This window comes from Falco punctatus, assembly GCF_963210335.1.
Source record: "Falco punctatus genome assembly, chromosome: 8".
NCBI lineage: Eukaryota > Metazoa > Chordata > Aves > Falconiformes > Falconidae > Falco > Falco punctatus.
The window spans coordinates 32,892,327-32,918,713 of record NC_137588.1 but is presented as its reverse complement, the minus strand read 5'-3'; the positions used below and the strand labels follow the sequence as shown (position 1 = coordinate 32,918,713).

The 26,387-nt window shown below is 43.8% G+C and overlaps 1 protein-coding gene across 1 annotated transcript in view; it reads left to right on the top strand.

Annotated features, from left to right (window-relative positions):
* ESYT3 (extended synaptotagmin 3) overlaps nucleotides 1-26,387 on the top strand; it is a 46,817-nt gene that overhangs the window by 18,712 nt on the left and 1,718 nt on the right. The window contains exons 4-23 of the mRNA XM_080398236.1: nucleotides 428-562; nucleotides 1,118-1,194; nucleotides 7,603-7,669; nucleotides 8,293-8,382; nucleotides 9,414-9,469; nucleotides 12,340-12,460; nucleotides 13,444-13,617; nucleotides 14,151-14,233; nucleotides 14,678-14,726; nucleotides 15,375-15,464; nucleotides 16,332-16,394; nucleotides 16,485-16,553; nucleotides 18,089-18,154; nucleotides 19,547-19,633; nucleotides 20,476-20,625; nucleotides 21,200-21,642; nucleotides 22,716-22,805; nucleotides 23,350-23,481; nucleotides 24,985-25,090; nucleotides 25,709-25,758. Coding sequence (XP_080254362.1) covers nucleotides 428-562; nucleotides 1,118-1,194; nucleotides 7,603-7,669; nucleotides 8,293-8,382; nucleotides 9,414-9,469; nucleotides 12,340-12,460; nucleotides 13,444-13,617; nucleotides 14,151-14,233; nucleotides 14,678-14,726; nucleotides 15,375-15,464; nucleotides 16,332-16,394; nucleotides 16,485-16,553; nucleotides 18,089-18,154; nucleotides 19,547-19,633; nucleotides 20,476-20,625; nucleotides 21,200-21,642; nucleotides 22,716-22,805; nucleotides 23,350-23,481; nucleotides 24,985-25,090; nucleotides 25,709-25,758 — 2,198 coding nt within the window. The remainder of the gene's footprint in view (nucleotides 1-427; nucleotides 563-1,117; nucleotides 1,195-7,602; nucleotides 7,670-8,292; nucleotides 8,383-9,413; nucleotides 9,470-12,339; nucleotides 12,461-13,443; nucleotides 13,618-14,150; nucleotides 14,234-14,677; nucleotides 14,727-15,374; nucleotides 15,465-16,331; nucleotides 16,395-16,484; nucleotides 16,554-18,088; nucleotides 18,155-19,546; nucleotides 19,634-20,475; nucleotides 20,626-21,199; nucleotides 21,643-22,715; nucleotides 22,806-23,349; nucleotides 23,482-24,984; nucleotides 25,091-25,708; nucleotides 25,759-26,387) is intronic.

Here is a 26,387-nt window from a genome sequence, read left to right as displayed (position 1 = left end):
TGAACTTGCAAATTCACATCCAGTAACTATCCTGTTTCTAGCAAGCTTTCTTCTTGATGTAGAAGCTCATCTTATTCCTATCTGAATAAACCTAACTCCGGAACTTCATGACATTTAAGAGTAATTAGGGACTTGTGCTTTAGAGAATTTAACCCTGGGCTTTGCTGGCTCGGCCCCTGTGGTCAGAAGCAGTCAATAGACTCTATGGTGCTGAAAACTCACATTTTGGTTCCTCAAACAAATTCCTTTTCTGAGGAACTGAGGTGGATCCCTATATAGGGATGACTTATGAGCATAAATGTGACATAGTATTTTAAAAGGACAGACATTAATAGCTGAGCATTCTGTAATCTGTGCGTCTGTTTCTCAACAAAAGTTGTCTTACACAAAGAATCTTGAGTGTGTTTCCACTTTTGCTATTGTTTAGGTCCTTGTACAGGCTTGGCCATACTTTGGGACAATCATGGAAAAAACATTTAAAGAAGTTCTTGAACCAAAAATCAGAGCAAAGAATGTACATCTGAAAACATGCACCTTTACCAAGATCCACTTTGGCGAGAAGGTAATATGAATCCTTTGCAACACTTGCAGTTCAGTCTTTTCTGAAAAGTTCAGATGCAAGGGGCGTCTGTTCAGCTCTGAATATTTAACAAAATGGTATTGGTACAACACTACAGCCTCCTGTGTTCCCTCCTCATGTTGACTTGAGCATCTTCACCATGAAGGAAAGAAAAATCATATAGGAGGTGCACACATTGCTTCCCACTGGCTGTCAGTATCCTGGGACTGGAGATACAAAAAGGGGCATGTCTCCATGGTTTTTTTTTACATTTTTTAAACATTTTTTTAACGCACTTGTGACGGGAGTTTTCAGTGCTTTGAAGGCTTGCAGCATGTGCTGCTTGCAGCCAACCCTGTATTTGAGGAATGCCAAGGCTGTTCACACTGCCTCTTTAAGGGAAAAACTTGTGTAGTTTACTTGTACTTTACATGCAGTCATGCAAAGTCTTTAATGAATGCTTCTGTACTCAAATTGATTGAAATGACTAGGGCTTTTTGCTTGGACTTAAATTGAAAAGATATTAACTATGTTGTATCTTATTTGTCTTTATTTCAGTGCCCTAGAATCAATGGAATAAAAGTGTACACCAAAGAAATTGATAGAAGACAAGTTATCCTAGACCTGCAGATATGGTAACATTGCATCATTGATTATGTAGATGGTTCTTAACTCACTGCCCACTTGACACCTGTGTGTGAATTGTCATGCAGGACTGGACATTCGGTCCACTAAAATCAGCATGAAGTGGAGGGCTCCTTATCTTATTTAAACCTAGAATGATATGAGATAATCTGTCCCCCAGCTGGATGTCCTGAATACTTAGAGAAAGGGATCTTGTGCATCAGCCTGTAAGTCAGAAAGCAGTGTCACCTGCGCAGGTCTGGGTGTTACCTACTCTGGCTTAGCACTGCTGCCATGCATATAAGGATGTGCCCCTTGGCTTTGCATGGCAGGAAGAACCCAAGTTTTGGAACTGTATTTCCTGTTCTGACAGCTCTGACAGCTCTCGGGCATGGAGGCACTTGGTCTGTCTGGCCCCAGTATTGTTCCTCTTCAGTCCAACCTCACCTGTTCTTCCAGAACTACTTGCACTATTTGTTTTTGAATTCCTTCCCCTAGATTAATCCTCTGTTTTACTCACCATTTGTTCCATGTGCCACCCAACACATTTGCTTTTTTTGATTACAGCTGTTCTGAGCAGAAAACTGCCTCTAGCTCTGTTAACAACAACAACAAAATTAGATAAAACATTTGATACCTCCCAGGCTGTTTTGAATGAGCTTGTGTGTTTTGTTAACATCAGAGCCACTGCAGAGCTGAACTCTCTCCTGGTTTAGCCTGGAGAATGGAATTACTGTGGGAATTACCACTTGCATGCTGCTGTAGCTCTGTAAGTTAGTGAGCAATTGAGATGCCTAATTTAAATGGCTTTTCTTCATGGTAGGAAAAAGCAGTGTGAAGTTACGGATTGTCTTGGCAACAGCACAGAGCTGCTCAGAACTGTGCCTGCTGCTTAACGTGGCAATGGCATGGCAGCATCCCTCAGCCCTGGCAGAGCACCATCGCTCCCTGCAAAATGACATGCTTGATTTTGAGCCAGAACATGTCGTGCTTCAGTGCTCTCAGTGAAGTGCTCTTTGTAATAGCCAGATCAGGGCCTTTGGCAAATCATTTGTGTTTTCCACATTCAGATCGAGGGAATTGATGCCTTTAAGGCTCTGCAGGAGGTTGCTGCTATTGTCTGTTAAACTACTCTAGGCTGCTTCTCCCACATACTCATTTTTACTGTCTTTTACAATCCTCTGCAGAGGGATTCCCCCACCTCTTCGTTCCTGTCCCTTTGGCAGACCCATCAGCATCTCCAAACTGGCCAAACAATTCTGTTCCTCATCCTAATGCTAACTTCACCTGAACTGCCATCTGATAACCTAGTATTTTCTGTATTCACACAGGAGTCTTCAAACTACCTTGTCTCTCTGATGGGCGTCTCTTCTCCTGGGCTATGTTAAGGACCCAGCTTCTCTTACGTTAATACATTAACATCAGTTTCTGCAACTAAGTTAGGTTTTGTGCATTGTACAGTGTCCGCAGGCAGTAGTGTATTACTTCCAGGAGTGGGCAGAAGCAAATCTAGGGAGCAGGGGTGTTATCTACCTGCCTTTTTCTGGATTGTCAAAGGAACATGTGTTTTGTTGGGTTTTTTTTCCCCGCCCTCTTTTTTTTTTTTTTGTTTCATTGGAGAGATGGGTCGTCCACTTTTCTGGAGTGAGGCAAACCCCCATTACAAAACAGGCTGTCTTAGCCACATGGATAGCAGTGAGTGTCTGCACTAGTGCAGCTGATGTTGGGAGAAGAGCTGCTTAGAGGAGATGGACTTGATCTGTCCGCATGTGAGGCTGCTGCCCTTTGCACCACCTCTTGGTCGCTGCATGCTGGTGAGGGTTAAATGACTGGATCTGCCCACAGAGCTGCATCCCGGCATCACAGCTCTGGAGAAGAGTGATGGACTGTGAGTTCCAGTGTGGCACACTTTGCAGTGCTGAGACCACAGTGACTGGCTATCTCCTTTTGGGTTAGGCTTCACGGAAGCGTAGCTATGTTACGGTGGACATTAAAGGATTAACATGTCTGCATCTTATAAACGTGACTCCTTTGCCTTGGTGCTTGCTAGCTGTAATTTTGCGGGAGTTCCCTTACTGGTGAGCCCACGTGAGTGTGACCTGTTGGCCGGCTCACCACTGCACGCAGCACCGACCTGGGCAGCAGCAGGGAAGGCTGAGCATCCGCTTCACGCAGGGTGCTGTTATCCTGGTGGGCAGCACCCCTGCCTTGGCAGCAGCTCTGCTCTGCTCCAGTGCTTGCTGAGTTACCCTTTGTGTCAGGCAGTGTCTTGCACCCAGAAGTCTTGGCATGCTCTGTAAATGCAGCTTGCTTGCAGTCTCACAGCAGTACAGGAGGAGAGAGATCTGCCCCCCACCCCCAATTTTATCGAGGAGGCAACTAGTCTTTGAAACCCAGAGTCTCTGACCTGGCCAGGAAAAACACAGGAAGAGGGCAGGAGTGGAAAAAAAACTTTCCTTCTTAGCCTTCCTTTGTGGTCTGTACGGAATCATTTGTGTAGTTTTAATAGCCACTTGTAGATATATGGTCCACAAAGTATTTTGTTTGATCTGTGCTCCTGATCTCTGTAACATCATCCAGTGCGAATGCTGTGGTTCAGGTCTGTGCTGTGTGAAGAAGAGCTTCCTTTGCTCTGCAATTTGTGATGTTACATCACAAGTTTAACACATCCTTTGCTTTGGAACTATGAAAAATAGCACTGAGAGGGCCCTTGCTTGTATGGGCAGTAGCTGCCAGCAGAGCCAGCGATGCAGTACATCTGGTATTGCATGGGGTTACCGAAAGGAACTCGAGAAGCTGCTTTAATTAAATCTATTAACAACAGCTTATATGTCCATAGCATCAGAGCATTGGGAATAGTTATGTAGAGCACTGTCTCATTACAGTCTTGAGTCTCCCATGTGAGAGGACTATACTTTGCTTTTTTGGCAGGAAAACCAAGGCTCAGAGGTGATTACTTGTGAGGCACGGGGACCTTTTGGCAAAGGGAAGGAAGGATGCTGTATGTAATCTTTCAAAAGCTTTTGCTTGGTCCCTGAGATGATGCACCCAATTGGTGTAAATTAAGTTGTGTACATTTTGTCACAGTTTATAGAACGGAACAGAAATGTTGAGATAATCGCTGCTTACCCTCAGGTCTTCTGTACAGACGAAGTTTGTCATTTATCTGTCTGAAGGTGCTGATGTCTGTATTCATACCTGAACTACAGCCTTCACATGACACATAAGAAAGTATCAGCATTCTTGCAGGGGCTAAATGAAATGTAAGATCCCCACTAGATTGGGATTTGAAATCCCCAAATCTGAAATATGGCATCCTAGCTGGAAATAAACTGGCAAGTGCTCTGGGATCTGCAAAAAATTTGCCGTAGATCTAAATCATGGATCTGTCCCCTGAGCGTAGGGAGCTGACAGTTGCGTTCTCCAAATGAATTAAAGTCAAAGCATTTCAGAAATATTCTCCAAAACTGCTTTTTTCAAAATGGGGAGTTTTCAAGTGCAGCCACTTGACCTCCTACAACTGCTTTCCTTCCCACTAATTCTGCAATTGCCTGAGCTGCTGCGTAGCCATGTAATCATTGGCTGCAATCATCGGAGTTTCAAAGTATTTGAAGGCACTGTTACCTCCCAGAGAGTATCTCACAATCCAGTTGCTTCCTATTTCATTGATCTGATTTAGCAATGATAATCATTTTTTGTTGGAAATGTTTTGAATTTTCATTTCTGTCTTTTCTGTGGCATTTACAGTACATGAGATGTCACAGAAAAATAGTGTAATAATATGTATTAACAAATGTATGCATTGCAATTTACTTTAAAAGGCGATCTCTGGACTCCCTAACTGGCAGGTTTTCAAATTGGGAAAGACAGTCTCTGTCATCTAGTGCAGGACTGGAGAAAGTAGTCAAAAGAGGAAGTGTGCAGCAATACTTGGCGCTTTGGTGGAGTTTGGGTTAACTAATTTTGTAGGATCTTAAACTAAAAGCGTTTTGGAATCTTATTGGTCTTGAGCAGAAAAGGAACATCTGCCCTGAGGAGCCTGACTTGACAGGCAAAAGGGAAAGGCAGAGGTAGTCTGGTTTTTCTCATACTCTGTGGTACTTGGTCACGTTTTCTTATCTCTCTTATTTGTCTAATTCTGCTTGCTTATTTACCCAAGTCCAAAGACTAAGGAGTAGCCTGCTTTGCAGAGCACTTGAGGAGGCCAGACCGAAGGGGGCTTTTAGCATGTGGGCCAGTGAGAAGCTGGGGCCCATGGGGAGGTACTTCGCAGGGAGGAATTGCATGTGCCTGTTCTGAAGGGTGATGTAGACACCCAGGTTAGTCAGACTTGTCAGTGTGTGCACTTGTAGCATCCTTCCCTTCAGCCAGTGGATTACCATTGTGTCATAAACACGGCATTTCCACCCGAGTACAGAAGAGATACGCACTCGTACAAGCTTCTCCAGTTCTCATCCATGGCACAGGCATGCTTATCTGCACCACCTGGTGCAATAGGTGATTTAGGAGAGAAATGGGTGGTCCTTCCACCCTTCACAGGTGGGTAAAGCTTGGTCCTGTGGGTAGTGGCAGAGGGGCTCAGCCCTACATGTTTTTGCTTGTCAAGTTGAGTTTGGCTCACGTGTGCGGTCTGGGGGCAGACAGCAGAGAGCACAGCCAGGTTACACTGAGCAAAGGGGGCAGGCGGTAGCATGAGCAGCCTGGACTGCAAATGAGGAGTAAAACAAATGAACAGAGTGCATCCTTCCAACCAGGCACGCTGGCGTTGGGGTCATGCCTGTATGAAGCAGTCTTAAGGATAATTAAAGGTTCAGGCTCTGATAAAAGGGGTAAAGACTACTCTGACATCTAGACTCTAAAACACGATTGCATGTATTGAAGTGTTACTGGAGAAAAGAGACATCTAGGACTGGGTGTGAAGAGTTTTTGATTGTATGGAAAGGCATAAAGGTTGTAAATTGGAACACCACAACTATTATTTGTTGTCTTGGATACTGGCAACAGCTGAATCAAATCCTCTTGGATTAACTACTGCAAACTGAGGAACTCATTTTGGCTTCTCATTTAGACTTTTATTGTGACAAAGCTCTTCTAACACCCAGTGTAATGAGCTGTGATAATGTCAGAATTTTAAAAATTAATAAATGTAAAAATAAGTTTAATTATGTGACTAGCTTATAAGGAACATTGTGTTAATTTTGGCATGGCTTGTGAGGTTGGTTATTTAAGAAATGAGAATGTTCTAACATTAAAGACTTTGCTAGTTACGTGCTTTTAGAATTCTGCTAAGTGACTTATCTGTAAACAAATATTTGATAATTTTGCTTGCAAAAATGGAGAAAAATTCACAGGGTTACATGTTCTTGGCAGTTTTTTTGTGGGGGAAATCCATCTGTGTGCAAATTACAGTGTGAATTCATGGTAACTGCAGCACCATTTGCCCGTATACATGTGGTCAGGGCAAAAAATCTTGTCCTTTTTCTTCATGGGGTGAAATTAGGCATGCAGGTGGCAAGCACAGCACATTCACTGTGCTGTGGTACCTTTACACCCTGCCTTACCTGCAGGGTGTTTGTGTGTCTGCATCCAAAAAGGGCTATTTCTCAGAGGACTGAAAGGATACTTGGTAGCTGCTCTCAATTGTTTTCTGCCAGAGGCATCAACAAATCTTCTAGGTTCTGCTCCCTGGGGAGTGGCTATGGGTTGCTGCATAAGGTGATGTTTGTACTTTTAAAAAGTCTAAGGTGGTTTCCAAATTGCAAAAGTACTGCACTTGCGCTCGGCATTTGTTTTATTTAGAGCCTGATGTTCTCCATGGCAACTGACCAAAATCTGATCTAAGTCATTGCCTTTTAATTCAGCCTCAGTGAAACCAGGTTATTTTTAGTGATGAATTTGCCCTTCAAGTGGGCTTTTGGGTTGTACGCAAGGGTGTTGTATGGGCTTTTTTGTTGTGGGCAAGGTGAGGACTGCATGTGTCATGGCAGGATGGGTCTGCATCAGCCTGGGGGCTGGGTCACCCGGTTGTGGGGTAGGATCAGGCCTTTGGCTGAGAAGGGTGCAAGAGGGCAATTGCTGTGACACTGAATTTTTAATGAGCCTATCGATCCCCTCCTTGGAGTGAGCTTGCCTCAGCCAACTGCCAGTCTTAAGAATGGAAAAGTAACCTCGAAATACAAATGTTGCTTTGACATTTTGCAGGTAGATCAATAACCCAGCTGACTGCAGGGTTTCTCTTGTGAAAATCTGACCCTTGTTTGATGTGCTCAGCTTTTCCTTTTCAGCTGCTTGAAGATCTGTCTCTGCCTGTTGGAGTCATGTTGCCAGTCATTAAACTAATTTCATTTATACCCTATACAGCCCAGAATTTCTCATTGGACTATTGCAAACTGTGGAATAATGTGAGAATTTTCTTTCAGTTACATAGGGGACTGTGAGATTCACATGGACATATCGAAATTTAATCTTGGAGTGAAAGGCATACAGGTGCGTGCAGCGCTAACATTGTCTGTTCAAGGCTGTGTGTGGCAGGAGGTAACAGTGTCCCAGGGGGAGGTCATGGCACTTAACTGGGAAACCACCAGCTAGCAGGCTTGGGATGGATTGGCTTTATCTCCTTGTGTTTTGGCTGGGGAAACGATGCCTTCCATGGAAAGCATGTAAATACCACTTTTAAGCTTCTTAGTGCAACTCTTCAACGGGGTCACTGCTAGAGCAGAAGCTCATGTGGGCCAGCTTCTGCCACTGGACTTCAGAGGAGCTGCATCTTGGTAGAGAACTTCAGAAGAGCCGGTTCTGCCAGGGTGTTTGTAAACTGGTGTAGGTTAGACTAACAAGCTGTTCTTGCAGTGTTGAAAGCTAACAGGGAGGTGATTCCATTGTATGGCAATCGAGATTGCAGAGAGACTCCACAAACTTAGAAAGGATTGCCTGATATCAGTAGCAATGATCTGAGGGGGAGGAGGTTATTGTTGTTATTAAATTCTAAATAAAATCACTTCAAGTAGGATTTTTAAAATTATCTCCATCATTGAGAAGCTCACATTTTTGAAACTTGTGTCCTGAGGGTACCTTCAGGCTCAGTTTTCCCTGGTTTATTCTCTTTGCAGTTGTATGGGACCTTGCGGGTGATACTGGAACCTCTTCTAGCTGATGCACCTTTTATTGGAGCGGTGACCTTGTTTTTTATCCAGAAACCGGTGAGTCAGTAGTGAGCTGCACTGTGCAGTCTTGCATCTTGGTCTGTCTTCATGCGTGGATAGGTCTTCAGTGAGTGGCACAAGCTATCTGTCACTGGTAACCCAAACCGCATAACTGCGAGTGCCTCACAGCACAGGTGTTTGAATAGCAAATTCCTGATTGTTCAGTGCTGCACTTGAACTCTGAGATGACAGGAATGAATTTGCCCAATTCTTTTGTAGTAGTACCTGAAAATTTACTTGCTTCACTCTGAGAATGGGAGGATTTTCCAGGAGCTGTTTCCTTGCTGCAAGGTTCCTGCCAGGTGGATTTTAAATCTTTCCATTTGTAGATTTTAAATGCAGTCATCTTGGAGACCATGCTGTCATGGTCATGCTTTGAAAGCTTGCCTGTTTAAGGTCACTTGCCTAATAAAAGATGAGAAACCGTCTGGTCTTACAAGTACCAGTTATCTTATAGCACATAGCTTTGCTTGCTTGTGGGTTATGCTCTGCTTGACTTCATGGAAGTCATCCATTTTTGATCTTGAATGAGGTGTTTTTGTGTTTAGATGTAGTAGCATTATTTTAGCCCATGAAAAAAAAGCTTTTTGTTTATTGGGTGAATAGAAATACAGGCTCCTGAAGTCAGGTGGTGTTTGTAAATCTCCCTGCCTCAGGGCATAGGCCAACCCCTAAGTGAAAGGATGAGGAAACAACTTCAAAGTCTAGGCAGAGCTGTTGGATTTATTATGCTTGACCCCAGGGCATCTGCCAGTGGCCATTGCTAGAGGCTGAATGCTGTCTTTCCCTGTGCTTGCAGGATAAGTCCCAGTCATAACCTCATTTCAGGTATGGCAGGTAAAATAGATGAAGGAATTGATACCAGCTGTTGTTCTAATGTACAGATGCAGTCACTTACTAGTGCTGGTTTTGCTTGCTTTAAACAGTGGCTTTGTTTTAGAAGCATTTACTTCCCCTTTAAATTCTACATTTCTTCTGAAATAAATTTTAATGGTCCTATATATTTTTTCTCCCTGATCTTGTTGTAGCACTTGGAAATCAACTGGGCAGGCATGACCAACCTTCTGGATGTCCCAGGGATTAAGTAAGTGTCTACTTTCCTTCACTTTATTCTTCTTTAAAAAGCCTTTGGAAGTTGGGATGGGGTTCTTCAGTCATCATCAAAGCTGTTGTCAAAAGTGTTGTGTAAAAGGTGTTGTGCTGATACTCATCCCATCACACCTGACTGTGGAGTCTGCAAAACCTGAGGAGGGTGCTTTTTTACATTCTGTCAAAATTGCTTCAATCACTTCATTGCATTTAGGGTAGAAATAGTAAATTCCAAAACCTACGATAGCCTATAAACTAAAAAACAAACCCTTCCACTTCCTGTGTGGCAGTTACTTGCAAAGGTACATGAGGTAGATCTAGGTGACTGGCAGTCTGTGCTTATATTTGTTTAGTTTAAAATGAAAAAAAAGGTAAGGCATCACAGAGTTGCAGTCCCTCTGACAAAGAAAACCATACCAGATTTATGAGGAGAAATGTTCTTCTCTTTCTGTGTAATCTGCTTGCTCTTTACTTCTCCAGAAAATGTAGCTCTTCCCCAGTGCCTCTTGGGTTGATCTTGTACATAAAACGTGCACAGCAACGATGAAAATCTTAGCAGTTTTCAGTACTGTAAGTTTCAAATTTTCTCCAGATTGGAGATTCACTTTGTCCTTGTTCCTCAGTGTAAGCAGAAAATATTGTTACGCAAGAACAAAATATCTTTGGTTACTCAGCCTTTGCCTTTCTCCCTTTAAATGCAGACACAATGCAAATGCAGACACTTCTGTTCCTCTCTCTTCGCCTGCAGCTCATGGTTTGCAGACTCTTAGGAAGTGGATGGCCACTTCAGGTGCCAGCTTATGCATTAAAGGGCCTCTGAACACCTTTGATGTTGAGCAAGAGGAAGCTTTCTTTTTCTCTTAATTTGAGGCCAGAGTGGCCTGTTGCCCTGAAGTTTGCCCCGAGAGCTCTGGTTTTTATCAGAGGAATTAATCTGGTCCTTTTCTAACATGGTTTCCTTAATCCTTGCAGGGAGAAGGTATGTAGGTGTTCCAACCTACAGCCTCTCATATAATTAAGTGCAAATTTGGTGTCCTAAATTTTCACTCCCCGATTCTCTCACAGGGATTTGAACACAGAAACCCTTGCTGGTTCATCAGCACTGCACATGAAAGCTGGGAGCAAAACATGCCTGACCATGAACAGGCTGAAGTACAGGTTGAACAAGAGCTCTCCCTTTCAAATGAATGGGGCTTTCTTAAGAGAGTAAAGGAACTGGATGCAGTTGTCTGTCCTCACGTACAAGCTGTGTTTAGTTGTGTCTACCCTGAGACTCGACAGAAGGGACAATTCTGTGACCTTCCTGTGGGGTTTTTTTGCAGGAAAGCCAACAACAGCCTGACCAAGGGCTTTCAGGCTCCTGTTTTGACATTTGGAGTAGGAGAGGGCTTTCCTTCTGTGTGAATCCAGCCTCACCTATGCACTGTGACAATGTTGTTGCGCAGTCTTACCCTGAGAAGCTGCCTTATAAGCACTAGATTTATCAAGAGGATGGAAGTCTTTCAGGCATTTGGTGATCTTGGGTTTTCCTCTGCTCACACTGAGTTGTATGTGGAAATCCTCTCATGAACCACCTGGAGATTGCCAGATGACTGCGATAGCCATATACTTCTTGCTGAGGAGAACTAGGTCAAACTAGTTGTCCCTACCATGCAAATAGAGCAATTATAAAGAAAAGATTTAAACCGAAAAGCTAAAAATGTGTAAGTTTTAATTAGACTGGAAAGTTCCCTAAACTCAAAGCCAGACATACCCTCAGCTCAGCCTGTGTGATCTGTGTGCCAAAGGCCCAGTTACTTCAAACAAGATTTGCCGCCTTAGTGCAAAATATACCAAGATACAGAATCTTAATCTTTTGCTTGGTCTTCTATTAAAAAAAACCCTACAAAACTAACAAGCCAAACTCATTTTGTTTTGGATGTGCTGGCTTCTTCCATTTTACAGTAAGGTCTCAGCATGTGGCCAAGAGCAGACAGCACTATGCACTGGAGTCATGTTTTAAGTCTAAAACAAACTACCTCGAGGTCTTGAGTTCCCTGTGAAATGCTTTTTGGAAAGTTTCCGATTCCTTTCTCACCTTAGTCTCTGGTGTCGGCATTCCTAAGGAAACCCAGAAGGCACATGAGTTTGTATGACTTGTTTGGGTGTGTGACTGTCTCGTCATGTGGCCCAAACACCCATTCATCATTTACCAGCTGCTAGAGCAGAATTCACATCCAGGCCTAGTAACCCTAGACTGGATCATTCCTGCATGCAAGTGGGCACTTGCACCATGTGTGCCACAAGGCAATGGCAACTACGTGCAGAGCAATAGGGAATAAGATTGAAAGACATCTTGAGAGGCTGCCCCACGCTCATATTCTCCTCTGAGCAGCTCAGCTGGATGCAGGTTATTGATAGGAGACAACATAACCTTCCACAGTGATCCCCATTCACCCTCGGTGACTGATTCTGGTGTTGAACTGTCCTCTCCATTTCCTCTTATTCTAAGCTAAATGTCACAAGCATGAGTTTCTTCTGCTCCTGTGCAGTTGTACATAGACACTTTTCATGGAATCATTTAGGTTGGAAAAGACTCTTAAGATCATCGAGTCCAACCATAAACCTAACACTGCCAAGTCCACCACTAAATCCATGACCCTAAGTGCCACATCTACACATCTTTTAAATAATTCCAGGGTTGGCAACTCAGCTGCTTCCCTGGACAGCCTGTTCCAATGCTTGACAACTCTTTGAGGGAAGATAGGCGGTACCACTCGCTTTGCAGTGCCCATTTCTTTTGCTGTGCCTCATTCTTTCATGCTAACTGAAATTGTGATCGATTGTAGACATTTGGGTTGCTTTTTTTTGCCCCTCCACCTGCAGTGTAATGTCAGACACGCTAATTCAAGACTTCATTGCTGCACGGCTGGTTCTACCAAACAGGATCACAGTGCCGCTGAAAAAGAACATGAACATTGCCCACTTGAGGTTCCCTATCCCACGCGTGAGTTGTTTTTTTCATTGAAGGTGTTAATCTACCTGAGTGCATTTGCTGCAATCTGGATGCATGCAAGCTTAGTGTCTTAGGTTCCTGCATCAGCTGTTTCAACCTGGATTGCAGGCTTTCTGTAAGTAATATTTCAGAAATATAAAAGCAGATGTTGGATAGTTAATGATTGAAGGTGGGGGGAGGGACAGCGGGGGCGTCTTACCCTCTATACATGGCATAAAATGTCTATTTAGACATTGAGCTCATTTACCAATTTAAACCTTTAGTCTCATTTGAGAATACCACAGATCTTCAGTTAGAGAAGGTGCAATGAGCGCCACTTTAATTTTTTTTACTAATGCTGTGAAGGGGTGTAATTTATTTAGGGAGCTCAAAGGGTGACATGTCTGTTACAGAAAAAAAATAAGGAGAAAAACCCCCCAACAACAGATCTCCTAAATGTTTGACCTATTCAAATCTTCAGTCTCCTTCATCTATCAGGTACCTAATACAATCATTAATAAAGGTAAATATAAATGAATGACAAAGGGATGCTCCCCATTACAAACTTGCATCACCAAATTGTAGTTGAATGGCCACTCTGCAATGAAATAAGAACCTGCCAGTGGGTGCTTAGTTACTCGCTCAGTCAGTGGGAATTGATCTTGACTCTACACTTGATTTGACTGTGGCTGTTATCCTGTGCGCATATGTATGTTTCTGATTTAAAAATAAATTGAAGAATATTTCCTACCCTATTATCTAGATAGGATTGTGTATTTGTTTAAGGTTTTGGGTTTTTTTCCTTCTAGGTAAGTGGTGGAGAAGTGTTTTAATACAGCTGTCATTGGAAATATACTGCATCACAATACATGTCTTTGCAAAACTGTCATGGTGACTACCCATGCTGCCTGAAATAACTCATTTTAGGAGGCTGCGTATTATAATTATCCAAAGATTGCATTTTCATGACCAATTTTGTATCTTATTTTATGCAGGGAATAATAAGGGTTCATCTGCTAGAAGCTGAAAACCTTGTCCAGAAAGACAGTTTCCTTGGTGCAATCAGGGGGAAGTCTGACCCGTATGCTCTTCTTCGTGTTGGCACAGTGCAGTATCGAAGCAAGACAGTTTCCCGAGATCTTAATCCCATTTGGAATGAGACATTTGAGGTACTGAATCTTTTGATCTTTCCATCTGTAGGATGCACAGCCATTTACATCCGTGTGCTTGGAGGACCTTCTCTTAGCTGACTGCACGGGAGCAGGTGGTCTACTTTGTTACTTGATTGAGGCATTTCTGTCCCTTAAACAAGTTCAACATTTACATTGCAAACCTGAAACGTCATTCAGGTTGATCTGATTTACATACGTGGGGTTTTGGAGGAGGTGCAAAGCACCGATTTAAATATCAGTCAGTGCAGCAGTCTGTGCAGCTGTAGCCTGCTCTAGCATTGATTCTCCTCTGCTTATTAAGGATACCAGTTTGAGGGGTTTAACTTTGTAGTTCAAACCCAAACAAACTGGTTTTGAAATATTTTCACCTATAATCAATGGTATTAGTTACACAATTAGCCATGAAACAGCAGGGAATGCCCTTAATGTCTTGTACAGCTGTGAAGTGTCATGTTCTTGTCTACAGCTGGAGTCTATATAAACCTATGGGAATGCTTTTTATTTTTAATAAATACATCTTTCTTCTCTAGTTTGTTGTTCATGAAGTGCCTGGTCAGGACTTAGAAGTGGACTTGTATGATGAAGATCCAGATAAAGATGACTTTATGGGCAGGTAAGTTAGCATGACCCTTGCTCAGGGTCCAGTAACCTCTACAACAGGACACCCAGATTATTCATACCAGAAATTTAATATTGAAGGAAGCTATTCCCTTTGTCTAGATGTTGATACCAAGTTATTAGTTCCTAGTGCAACTAACTTTGAACAAAATAGAGAATGGTCCGAGAGTCCTGTAGGGAATCATAGGACTCCATTAGAAATGAGAGTTGCTACATGACTTGAGATTTACTTCAGATTTTATTTTAGTTTTGGAAGTATTTCAAGGGGGAGACTTCAGAAAGGTAAGTGCGTTCCAGTGTGCACACAGACAGGTAGTGTGGAGTTGCTATTTGGAACAGATTTGAGCATGTGCTTTCTTGGTGGTGGTTTCTTCTCTCCCCAACAGCAGTATGCTGTATGCCTAAGCATATGCTGACATGCTTGCTTTTTGTCTTTCAGCTTGCTTATAAGCCTAGTGGATGTAATGAATGACAAAATTGTTGATGAGGTAAAGATCACAACTTATTTCTGAATGTGGTTGGTGGTGTATGCTTACGTGTACTTATTTGTGCTCTCCCTCTGCTATTACGTTGTTTTTGTGTGTTTAAAGCTTCCTTGCACACTTGCACTGTAGTATTTTCACAAAAAGAAAATACCTTTTCTCAGAAAACTTAAAGTAGCCATTACAATGCTTATTGCAATCCAGCCGACAACTTCAGACAGCTCTGAGGTTATGCTGAGCCAGCAGTGAGGTATCTGCTGTTATTACTGTGTGTCCTGTATGTACCAAATGTTTTTGTACAAGGCTACAGATGAAGTTTGGTGAAGCAGTCTGCTGAGGAAAGAAATGATCCGATCTTACTGTGGTTCACCCTGCAACCCAGCACTCTGTAAACAATGCCAGGGTGCCTGTCCTGTGCTGCTGCTGGCTGGAAATACCCATATGCTTTGTGTGTGTGTGGGTGTCTTCTGTTTTTTCTGACTTGTGTTTCTAAGTAGATAGACATGCTACGATCTAAGTGTCAAAAATGCAAGCTCTAAGGCACTCAAAGTACAATTCTTATTGTCAGTTGTACGTGAGTCTCAGACTGCAACAGATCTATAAAAATTACTCTGCCTTACAGGTCTCAAGTTACTCTTTATTGTCTCCATTTAGTGGTTTCCCTTAAGTAAGACAACAAGTGGACACTTGCATCTAAAACTGGAGTGGCTTTCACTAGTAAATGACCAAGAAAAGCTACATGAGGTGGGTATATTTGCTTAAAAGATTCAGATACTCTGATACCTGTCCAGTGATCAACAAATGAGTGTGTAAAATTAGGAACCCCAGGCAAACTCGTGGGAGTTTTATTTTTGTCTGATGTCAAAAGTTTGGATGTGATTTCCATCTCCCCACCCCTCCTGAAGAGGAAGGGCATTTCCTTGCCCCAGGTCCCTTGGTAATTCAGGAGTAACTCAAATCTGGCAGCTATTTTTGCTTGAATTAGCAAAGCTTTGTTTGACTGACTGCAAAGTGGCCTCTCACAGATCCCTTTTTTGATAATTTTTCCCTTCCCTCTTCATCTAGAATCTGTGTAGGACCCTGGTCTATAACCTGTACTAGTCATAGACAGATATACCTAGCACTGGTGCTTTGTAGGGCCGTGGTTCCAAATGGTGTCCTACTTGTCCAGCAGAATTGCTTGGATAAAGCCCATCTCCCAAGGATGCTGTTTCTTCATAATCAAGCAAAAGCATTTGAGTTCTGCTGCAGTGAATAAAATTTGTTGCCAGGCTTTTTTCTGCTGACACTGAATTACTGATGATGTTGTTATATGGCTGAGCATGTTTTTAGGTGTCTTGCTGCACTGGGGAATCCAACCAGCTCTGCACTAGAGAGATTGAAGAGCATTAAGGCCAGTGAATTGAAAACACTTACGCCTCTTCTTACTGGTCTAAGTGCTTAAAACTGTCATGCTGTATTGGCTGGTGCTCCTCAAATTGCGAGTTTTTAGGAGAAAGGTGAAGAGCTGCTTAGCTTTCAGAAACTGTCCTTTGAATCTGTGTTGTGCTTTACACTGCTGTTGATGGGTGATCAAGCCTACCTTGTGTTTTATCTTTCTGGCCCTCACAGGATAGGAAGGGTCTGTCTACAGCTATTCTGATAGTCTACTTGGACAGTGCCTTCAACCTTCCAGTAAGTACAAACCACGTGCAGGTAGCCTTCACTCCTTTTTCTTAAAGCCCACAAACTAATTGTTTTGAAATACTCTGTTTACTAATTCAGAAAAACCACTTTGAGTATTCGAATGGCGAATGTGGAGCGAAGAAGATAAAAAATAACAAGTACCTCAAGGTAAAATTTAAATTCTTCTCCCATACTTGCAAAATAACATTCTGCATTATGCAGTATCATAGCAACTGAAGCTAGCTGTGGGTAAAAAAAACCCCTCCCCAGCATAAGAATCTAAGTGACCAGGGGTTCAAATTAGTGACTGAAAGCCCATGCCCTGCCCCAGTGAAAGTCTAGGAGGTCCAAGGGGGAAATACTTGATTGTGTCAGGAGTTGTATTTATTTTTATTTTATGCTTTGGACAGAGAGACTCCAGACGTCAGACCTAGTCATGTTATCCTTTCTGCTGCTGCAGGGGTTCTTCCCATACTGAGCTGTTCCAGCTTGACCTCCCGCATTGGGATGGGAGGAATATGCTTGTTCATGGTAACCTTGTCAGTTGGAGACCTCACTGCCGGATTCCATCCTTCCTCAGCTTTAGAGGGATTCGGAAGCCACTCTGTTGTTCGTGCCTCCTCTCTCTTTGCTTCCGTTTACTTTTTCCTCCAAAGACTGCATTTTAATTGTGATGTAAATGGTGGGTATAGGGAAGAATGTCTTTCCCTCTTTTTTCCTGAACAAGCTACATACAACCACAGCTCTGAGCAATGGATAAAGCTTCCCATTCTCTGTGACCAGCTCCCCTCCTAAATACAATCTTCACAATTTAGATGAGTTACCAGAACTGATACACATTACATTCGATACTCTTTAATTCTGGATTTCATTGTATCCACTTTGTATACAGTGTTATGCCCAGACCAGATCTGTTGCAGCACAATCAAACTAGTAGGCTGCGACAAGGCTTTACCGTTGGTCAGATTCTACTGTCTGTGCTGTATCTCCTTCCTCCAGAGGTCAGACCACACCACTCCTCCTCTATCTAACCCCAATCCCCCCCTCTCTGCAATCCTCAGGGCTATTTAACCGCTTAGCGGAACGAGCTACACCTGCACATCATCCACATCATCCGTGTCAACCAACCCACTGCCCTGGGGCAAGGCCACAGCTGCATGTTATCAATGCTGATCAACACACTGCCTGCATTTCTCTACACAGATCCTCAGCCTTAACTTCTATAGCATTAGTGCAGAGCAGCACAGTATTACTGCTTCTGGAAAGGAATTGTTTCTTGGTGCCAATGACTCGCTTCTGGCTGCTTTACAGTGGGTCCTGAGCCTCAGAAACCAATTCTGAGAGTCCTGTTTCATTTAGGAATGATGAAGACATCCCACTGAGCCTTCAACTCTCTTCTCTGTTACCTCCCAGCTTTTGACAAATTTTTAACTGCTCACCTGTTGTAACCTAAATACATAAAACTGGCTTAAATGTGTACTCTCAGTGGTAGAGGGTAAGACTGTGCTGTGTTATGATGGGAATCTTTCCTGTGTACCGCACTCTTCAGATGTCCCACATCTGAAGACTAGTGTCAGTTTTCCAGCAACTTCTTTCAAATAAGAGCAGTGGTTTGATATGCTTCTTGTAAGCTATAAATGTCTCTTCTTTTTATCTTTTTTTTTTTTTTCTGCTTTCTTTTTCTTCCTTGTGTTAAATGACAGAAGATGGAACGAGAACCTTCCTCCTTTGTCCTGCTCACAGTAGGAAACAAGACTCAGAAAAGCAAGGTGAGGCTCTTTGACTCTTGTGCTTTCCTCAAATACTTTCTATTTCATGGGTGATTATCTCCAGGTAGCCCCTAGGAAGGGTAGGACTAGTGAAGCTGATATGTAGAGCTGTAGTTACAGTGATAGCGGCCGAGGCTGGGAGGTGAGGGTCAAACAGCACGCTGGAAGCACTGTGTCACTGAGTTGTGCTTGATTAGTGGGTGTGTGATCAGCTACTGTACAGATGTGTAGTTTTGTGCTCATGGCCACAAGGTCATGTTGGTCAAGATACTTTAGTTTTACAGGGATTGAAGAGGAAAAAATGATAGGTCTGCAATCTGGCTTGTGCTTTCTCAGGGCAGGGTGTCATTTGCATCAAACTGGCATTTGTTCCCTCATCAAATTCTCCTGGCTCCTGTGTTTCACAGTTTTACTGGATTTTTTTATTTTATTATTTAAACTCGGACAAGATGTATCTGGTTCTTCTCCACTTTACTTTCAGTTCCTTTTGCATTATTTAGTATTTAATTTTGCCTGATGAGTATGAGCAACAGCTGACTTCTGCCCGCCCAGTAGCTGCTGTGTTTATTGCCCTGTGGCTGGATGCTGATGAGGGTGGCCCTGTGTTCTTTTGGACATCCAATAAATAGGAATTAATCCTGTTGCTTATATGCAGGCATACAGGTCTGGCACCTATTTTCCCTTGTTTCTTCCACCTGCTCCATCCAGAAATCGGGTTCTGCTTGCCTTTTTACCTTTTTTGGCTTTTCCTTTTCCCCACCACATCACCTGCCTCTCCCGAGCTAGGTCAGACTTCCAGCTTTCCCCTGCTCCTTTCCCCTTGCTGCCAGCACTCATGACCTGGTGGAAGCAGCTGGTTTACGGAGCAGCCTCAGCCACAGCCCCTGTGGGTGCTTTCCATGCTCTTTCATCCTTGAAGTGGATGGCACTGAAGCTGTGCCATCCTACTCTTCTCGTGAGCTCTGCACTCCTCAAACGGCCCCTCTAGCTTCCCTGCCAGCTTGCTGTGGCTTTGGGAGCTGGCTCTGGGTGCCTGCAGGCTGGAAGCAGCACCCTGGCTTTCCCTGGGTGGAGAGGTGGGAAGGAAGGAGTGGTGCCTTGCTGCAGGTGAGGCTGGCTGCTGGTCCAGGCAGCCCTGGCTGGGGCCAACTGCAGCTCACCAGACTTGTTCTTCGGCATTTCCACGCCCTGAAGAACTCGTTCTGGTTAGGTGGTAGACTTCACTTCCACACGCTTCTGACCTGGAAAATTCCCACTCTCCATACAGCTGGGGTGTAGCATCACTGAATAAAACAAGAGGGTCACCATGACCCTCTCTGGTGATCAGAGTGATGGTATTCTTTGCTGCTTACAGAATAAGGCAACATGTATGCTACAATCTTCTTGTTGCAGACCTGCAATTTCAGCAAAGATCCCACGTGGGGCCAGGCTTTCACCTTCTTTGTCCACAGTGCTCATTCCGAGTCGCTCCATGTTGAGGTGAGAGAAGAGCTTTCCTTTGAAAACCAAGTGCATATTTGTAGAAAGAAGCCTTTTTTATGGTGGATGTGATCTCAGTGCTGGTTGTTTCTGTGTGCTTGTGCTGGGGCCCTCCTATTGAAACAGCGGAAGAAGTACCTGCTGTTGCACAGGCAATTCTCTGTTAGGTGATGCTGGTATCTACCTTTGCTCTAGAATCATGTAACACGTAATATCTTAGTTCAAAACATGGGATGTTTCTGGCTGCAAAGTGCAAAGGAGGTGTTATACAGGTCTGTGTGTAGTAAAGCCATGAGTATTTTGCAGTCAGAAATAGCAGCCTTCGTAATTCTCAACCTGAGTCCTCTCTCTTCACTTTGATATTTTGGCTCCTTAAGAAATCCTGTATCTCACAAGCATGTGTTGCAGTCACAGCCAGCTCACTCGGCTACAGAAACGGATTTGAACTTGGAAAGTGTTTTGAGGTTAAATAGGGCTAAACAAACTATTACCTAAAAAGCTGGTAAAAGTTTAGACCAGTTGACATCCCAGTAGCCTGGGATGTTTTTCCCAGAGCAAGTGAGGAAAGTGAATCCCAGGACCCAGTTTCTCTGCTAAGGCAGTTCAGCAGTTCCATCTCTGCATAGTTTGGCATGGGATTTTTACTCCAGACATACTGATTATTATACTCCTGAAATATTGGCAAAACCTACTTGGAAGTAACCATATTGAAGGTATGTCCTGAAGTAAATAAGCTAATTGTAGTCTCTGCTTGAAATACCTTCTTGCTTTGCTGTTCCTGGTGGTACGCTTTCCAGTCTGCCATCTAATAATTTTTTCTTTGTTTTTTTCCCCCATCCTAGATAAAAGACAAGGATCGGGATAGTGCCCTGGGATCTTCAGTAGTATGTCTCTCCCACTTGCTTAAGGACCCAAACATGACTCTGGATCAGAGATTTCAGCTGGACCATTCCAGTTCAGGCAGCTTCATTAAGATGAAACTTGTGTTGCGGGTAAGGTGTGCTTTGCCATATTCACTTGGCTTCCACAGTGCCATCTTGGAATGGCAGTTAGACGGAACTAACATGGAAGTTAGAATTTCCATCCAGTTCTAACCAGGTGTAAGATGGGTGTGGAGAAATGTGACTTTGCTTCACAGATTAGTAGAAAGTAGAAGTGTGACAAGGTCTTTTAAGTGCAATTAAGAGTGTGTGGTGGAGCTGAGAGGTATCCCTGAGGCTTCCTAAAACTTGGTGCTGTGCCATTGCTCAAAATCTTCTCGTGACAATAGAGAGTTGGACTGGGAAAATCTAAGCTGGGGAAATCGAAGCTGCTAAACAGTAAGAGAGAGTGGTGCTTAGGAATTGTTTTCTCAGTGTGCTCTGGATCAGTGTTTAGGTGCTGTTAAACACATACACAGTAGGACAAGAGAAGAGAAGAGCACAGCTAATCCCGTAGGCCTTTCACCTGTAATAGCAGATTCCTGCTGTTACAGGGTTGTGGTGAAATTTCATCCTAGATGGTAATGTTGGCATTAACCCCGGTGCTTTGGGAGCAGCACTCATTTCTCTCCCTTGTGATTTTTAGGCCTTAAATGTTGAAGAACCCGATTCACAGAGAGTTAAGGCTGGTGTCAGTGCCTTGAAGCAAGGTCCTGTGCGTGTCGTGGAGAAGGGTGGAAACCAGCAAAAGTTTGTCTCCCCACCAAACCCAGAAGTCTCAAAAGTACCTCCTGTGAGCAAAGACTCTGAAGCAGTTGAATCCCTGCTGAAAAAGGACAGCAGAGAAGACCTGGACACAAATGACAGTTCAGCAGCACCTGTACCAAGTGAAACTGTTGCTGGCCTTAACGAGGCAGAGCATGAGCAGAATGCAGACTGTCCCCCACCGTCAGCATTGCACACCAGGGCAGCGGTAGTGCCCACTCTGCCAGCCGTACAGGAGCTGAGGCTTGCACCCAGTGTTACTTCGCTGGGCTCTCTGCCTTCTTCGTGCTTTGAACTAAGTAGCAGCAACCTGGACCTTCATAAGTAGGTGTTCTTCCAGCTGAATTGTCCTTCTCTTGGGCACGTTTAGGTTTTATAGATTGCCGTTGCATACTGTTGAATTCAAGACTAAGTCATTTGGAGTCTTGGGTCTCAAATCATCTTACAACTAATTGACCTAATTATTCTAATCAACAGCGACAGTCAATATCCTGGGTCCCATAACACTCCTGGTTTTAGCAGGATATTGGAAGTCTGAATATCTCATTTCTATAAAAACATAAAATCTTGATAGAAATATCTGGCTGCTTAAAGTTTTGGATACTGTATTTTATGCAACAAATTTTAAGACTTACAATGCTGTGAACAAAGTTTTTGTGGATAGGTGGGCTTGTGTGTGTGTTGGTCCCACAGTGCTAAGTGTGAGGCTGCAAGGCAGTCTGCTCTGTTGAGGAGGACAGAGCGCCAAATTTGTCTCTCCTGGGGTGCAGAATGGAGCTATTGGAATCCTTAATGAACCGAAGTAGCAAAGAAGATCCACCTCAATTAAGAGCATCAGAGCAGTTATAAACCTGAACATCAAATGCAGCTCCAGCTGTGTTCCATCTAGCACCTCTGGACTGGCAAATTCTCTATCTCTGAACAGGGCCTCTTTCATAAGCCATTTTTAAGCGACGTTTTGGATTTGAAACCATTTGAAAAGCATGCAGAATGGAATATAAGAAAGGTCCCATTTTGCATATACAGACATCCTTAAGGAGCTGCATAACATGCTAATGTGTGCTTTGCTGCTCCATCTACAGCAAGGCAAGTAGGTGCTTTGTTTGGCGGTTTGTACTGCGGGACTGAAAGCTGTCCTGTGCTCCCTGTACGGAGGGCGGTAGGCAGTGCTGGCACTGACCTGAGCAGGTATCTGGGGAGCCTCTGCGGTCCAGCTGCTTTCTGGATAGCAAGCCTTAGGGTGCCAGAAAGAATAGTGCCCTGAAAGTTGCTTTTAGTTGAAAATGCATCACCAACTTCTGAAGCTGGTGTCCTGTTGCATGCTGCTAGGTCTGTGCGTGTGGTCTGTTAAAACCGTAGCTGTATTTAAAAGCTTTGGCTGTGCAACTGTCTTACAGCGGGACTGAAATGTCTCTGGGAGAGATTCAGCTCACGGTGCGGTATGCTTCTGTACGGCAAAGCCTCGTCGTGCTGGTGAACGGCTGCAGGTAATGCTGACGATGGCTTGCAGGTATCTGTGAAGGGAAGGGGAAGAGCCCTCCGAGCCTGTGTCAGGCACGCAGCAAAGCCAGAGCGTAAGCTGCCCGTTGAGGTGCCTTAGCCCTGGCTGGCTTCAGCCTGCGCAGCCTCGCTAAGCCCAGCTCTGGTCAGGCCCGTAGCGGGTCTGTGAGAGCGGCCAGCGAGCAGCGCTCCATGCAGTAGAGATACTTTAACGTTCATCCGCCCAAAACTTCCTCTGAACAGCATTGACAACCGATGCCTGTCTTGGGATGTCATGACAGGCATCATGACAGGGATTGATACCTATGACTGAATTTGTAAATGTTAATGTAGGAACCCCAATAAGTGGCCACACAGTCATCAGTGAAAATTGTGTTTAACTTCACATTCTTTAAGTTTTATTTGCTTATGTTCCAACTCCCAAGATAAATGTTTTTGGCCCGTGAAGGGTTGGCCTGATTTGAAGAGAGAAGGTATTAAAGCACGCAGCAGGAGAACCTGCCTTGCTTGTCAACACTGCTTCTTTTACAGAAACTTAGTACCCTCTTCCAATCGTGGAGTAGATCCATACGTTCGTATATACCTGCTTCCAGATAGAAGATGGGCAAGCAGGAAGAAGACTTCTGTTAAGAAAAAAACTCTGAACCCCCAATATGACGAGAAGTAAGAAAATGTTAATTATGTAATTATTGCTGCCAAAACAGTTATGATCCCTATACAATGAAAGGGCTTACGTAAGGTATGCATGCTCCCGTTGCTCGGAAGGTTTGTCTTGTGAAAAAAATTGTCTTCTGAAAAAAAACGGCACTTCAGCTCTGATGTGGGAGTCCTTGGGGCAGGCCTGGCTCTGCTGTGGTGGTGTCTGTCCCTTGAAAGAGGGCACAGCTTCCTCGTGCCCCCTTCCCTGATCCTAGCAGATGGGGCTCCGCTTGCTGCTTTGCACAGACATTCCCCTTCCCGTGTCGAACCCCCTGTTGCTGCGGAGGCAATCTTTCCATTTGGGTACCTCACAACGCCTCCTTCTCTGTCCATACTTCTTTGCCTGGTGCTTATTCTGACGGCTTGCCAAAAGTCAAAGTAGTAGTAGTAGTAGTAGTAGTAGGCAGCCGTTTGAGGCTGGACCAGTCTTTGGACAGACAGGTGGATGTTGTCATGAAGACCTGGTGGGAGCAGGGTAGAATGCTTCCCCCTTTTTGCTGACAGTGTCATGTCCACAGCTCTGCCTCTGAAATGGGAAGTGTTTTGTATAAACCCAAACACAGTAATGCTCAGACACAGAGCTCTTTTGAGAGGTGGTTTTAATCCCATATTTAAAGACAGATGCACATGTGAAAATACATGAATATTGGGTGGCCTTGGGTGGCTCACTTTTTTCCTGTGTTGGGTCCTTTCTGTATGTCAGTATAGGTCAGAAATGGAGAAAAGACTTTTAAACTATTTCATCTTAACACTCAAAACACTACAGTTGTGGATTTTGCTTCTGCCTATTCTCCTGGCTGATGAATTGCCAGCACAGCTGTTGGGAACAGCATCTTTTTCCTTGTCACAGTATTGGTGCATCCCATACATCCTTAATTAAGTGTAATAGGTTGAGCAATACTTTGCTCCAAAACACATTACCTGTTTTACAGCTCTGACTTGAGAAAAAGCTATTCAGGTGGGCAGAACTGAAGTGATTTAGGGTGGACAAAACTCACTTGACATTAGGTGATGTGTGCCAGAGGCATGAGTCAGAGCCATTAAGAATTTAATTGCCACAGGTTCCAACCTTTGTGTTCTCTTAATGTGGTGTAAGCTTACTTTGGAAACTTGGGGGGTTGGCTCAGCTATTTCCTCTGAGTAATAAGGGTTGCATGGAAAATATGCTGATCTTCCGCGGAGGGGGAAAATGATGGTAAATAGCTTTTCATCAAGGATGCATGTTTTCCTCCTTGCCCCTGGCACAGCGAACAGCCTGAACAGATGTCGCAGTCTTTGATGAGGCCAAGAAGAGATTTCTTACCATGTGAATCCAATCTAACTACAGAATTGCCTTTTCTGTGTCTTCCTTCTCTGTTAGACGTTCTGGCTGCTGATGCTGTATTCTGTCCCTGCATTCTGGCCACTAATGCTTATAGCATTTTAATTTTTTTCTTTGGTGTCTCTTGTCAAAACTTTTACTTTTAGGTTTGAATTTTTTGAATCGTTGGAAGATGTCAAGAAAAGGACACTGGACATTGCCGTGAAAAACAACAGGCCGTTCATTTCACAGGAGAGGAAGGAGCTGGGGAAAGTAAGTTTAAAGAAGCTACGTTACCGATTTAATAGAGCTGCGCTGTCGGAGCGATTCCTGTGATCCTGAAATGCGGTTCTAGTAACTAAATCTCAGTAACAGGACTAGCAATCTGGAAACAACTTTTTCTGCCAGATTTTCATCTGAAATCAGGCTGTATCCATGTGGAAGCTTGTGTGGTCTCACGTGATGTGTGCTACGCCCCTTCATTTCAGAAGGGCGCTCCTGAAATGAAAAAAATGTTTCCTTGGAATCCACCGCTGCCCATTTGGGGAGCGGCTCCGATAGTGCAAACTTAAAGCTGAGAAAAACGTGGGATTAAACCCCAGAATTTGCCAACAGTGTTTTAAGCTTTGGTTCTGTGAAAAGTACGGTGGAAGTGCTGTTTCAGTGACGGATAAGCTTCCAAGTAGTGCTACTAGGCAGCCAAGCTGCAGCGCTGAGGCTGGGTACCGCCCGTGTCCCATGTGCAGGAGCGCAGGAAGCTTGTTTTCCCTTGAGCCTGAGCTGCCGCCCTAGAACTTGAAAGCGGGTCTGCCTTGGGAGGGGAGCTGGCTCATTAGCTCATTTACTTGTACGCTGAATAATACACAAAGAAATAAAATGTGCTTTTTAAAGGTGCGGATCGACTTGTCACAGGAGGACTTAATAAAAGGTTTTGCACAGTGGTAAGTTTTCACCTCGGTACTTTCAAACCCTGCCAGTTGTTTTGCTAGGAGTTTGTGGGGCTGCCGGAGGGCTGGAAATGGGCTGTGAGTGAGAAATTATTTGACCTGCAAATGCAGGACTACCTTGAAGTAATCTGGTAGTTTTATCTAAGCTGTATGTTAATCCGGTTGCTAGTGCAATACCTGCCCTGTGCAACATTTTAATAAGAGGCCTATACGTCAGTTATAGTCTTCAGCATATTTAAAGTTACCGAAAGCCACCGGGACACATAAAAGAATTATGTTTGTTAAAGTAATCTCGCAACAAATTTTAACCTGGATAAAGATCTCAACTAAATTAATATGATTGGCAATATATATATATATATGATAAAACTTTAATTACAAAGCAGTTGTAGAAACTATTATTATAAGCCACTTACAGTTTTGCTTGTATTTTCGCTGTGGTTCAGAGTTACACCTTAAGCATTGGTTGGAGGCAAAGATTAAGAACCAGGGCGGTTTTTTCTCCTCCCCTTCTATGTTTGTAGTTAATGGCAGTAGTTCTTCCCTGTTTCTCCTTCAATGGAGCCTCAGGAATGCAGGGTGGGTAGTCCAGGAGCTTGCCAGCTGCACAGGCAGGGGGCCAG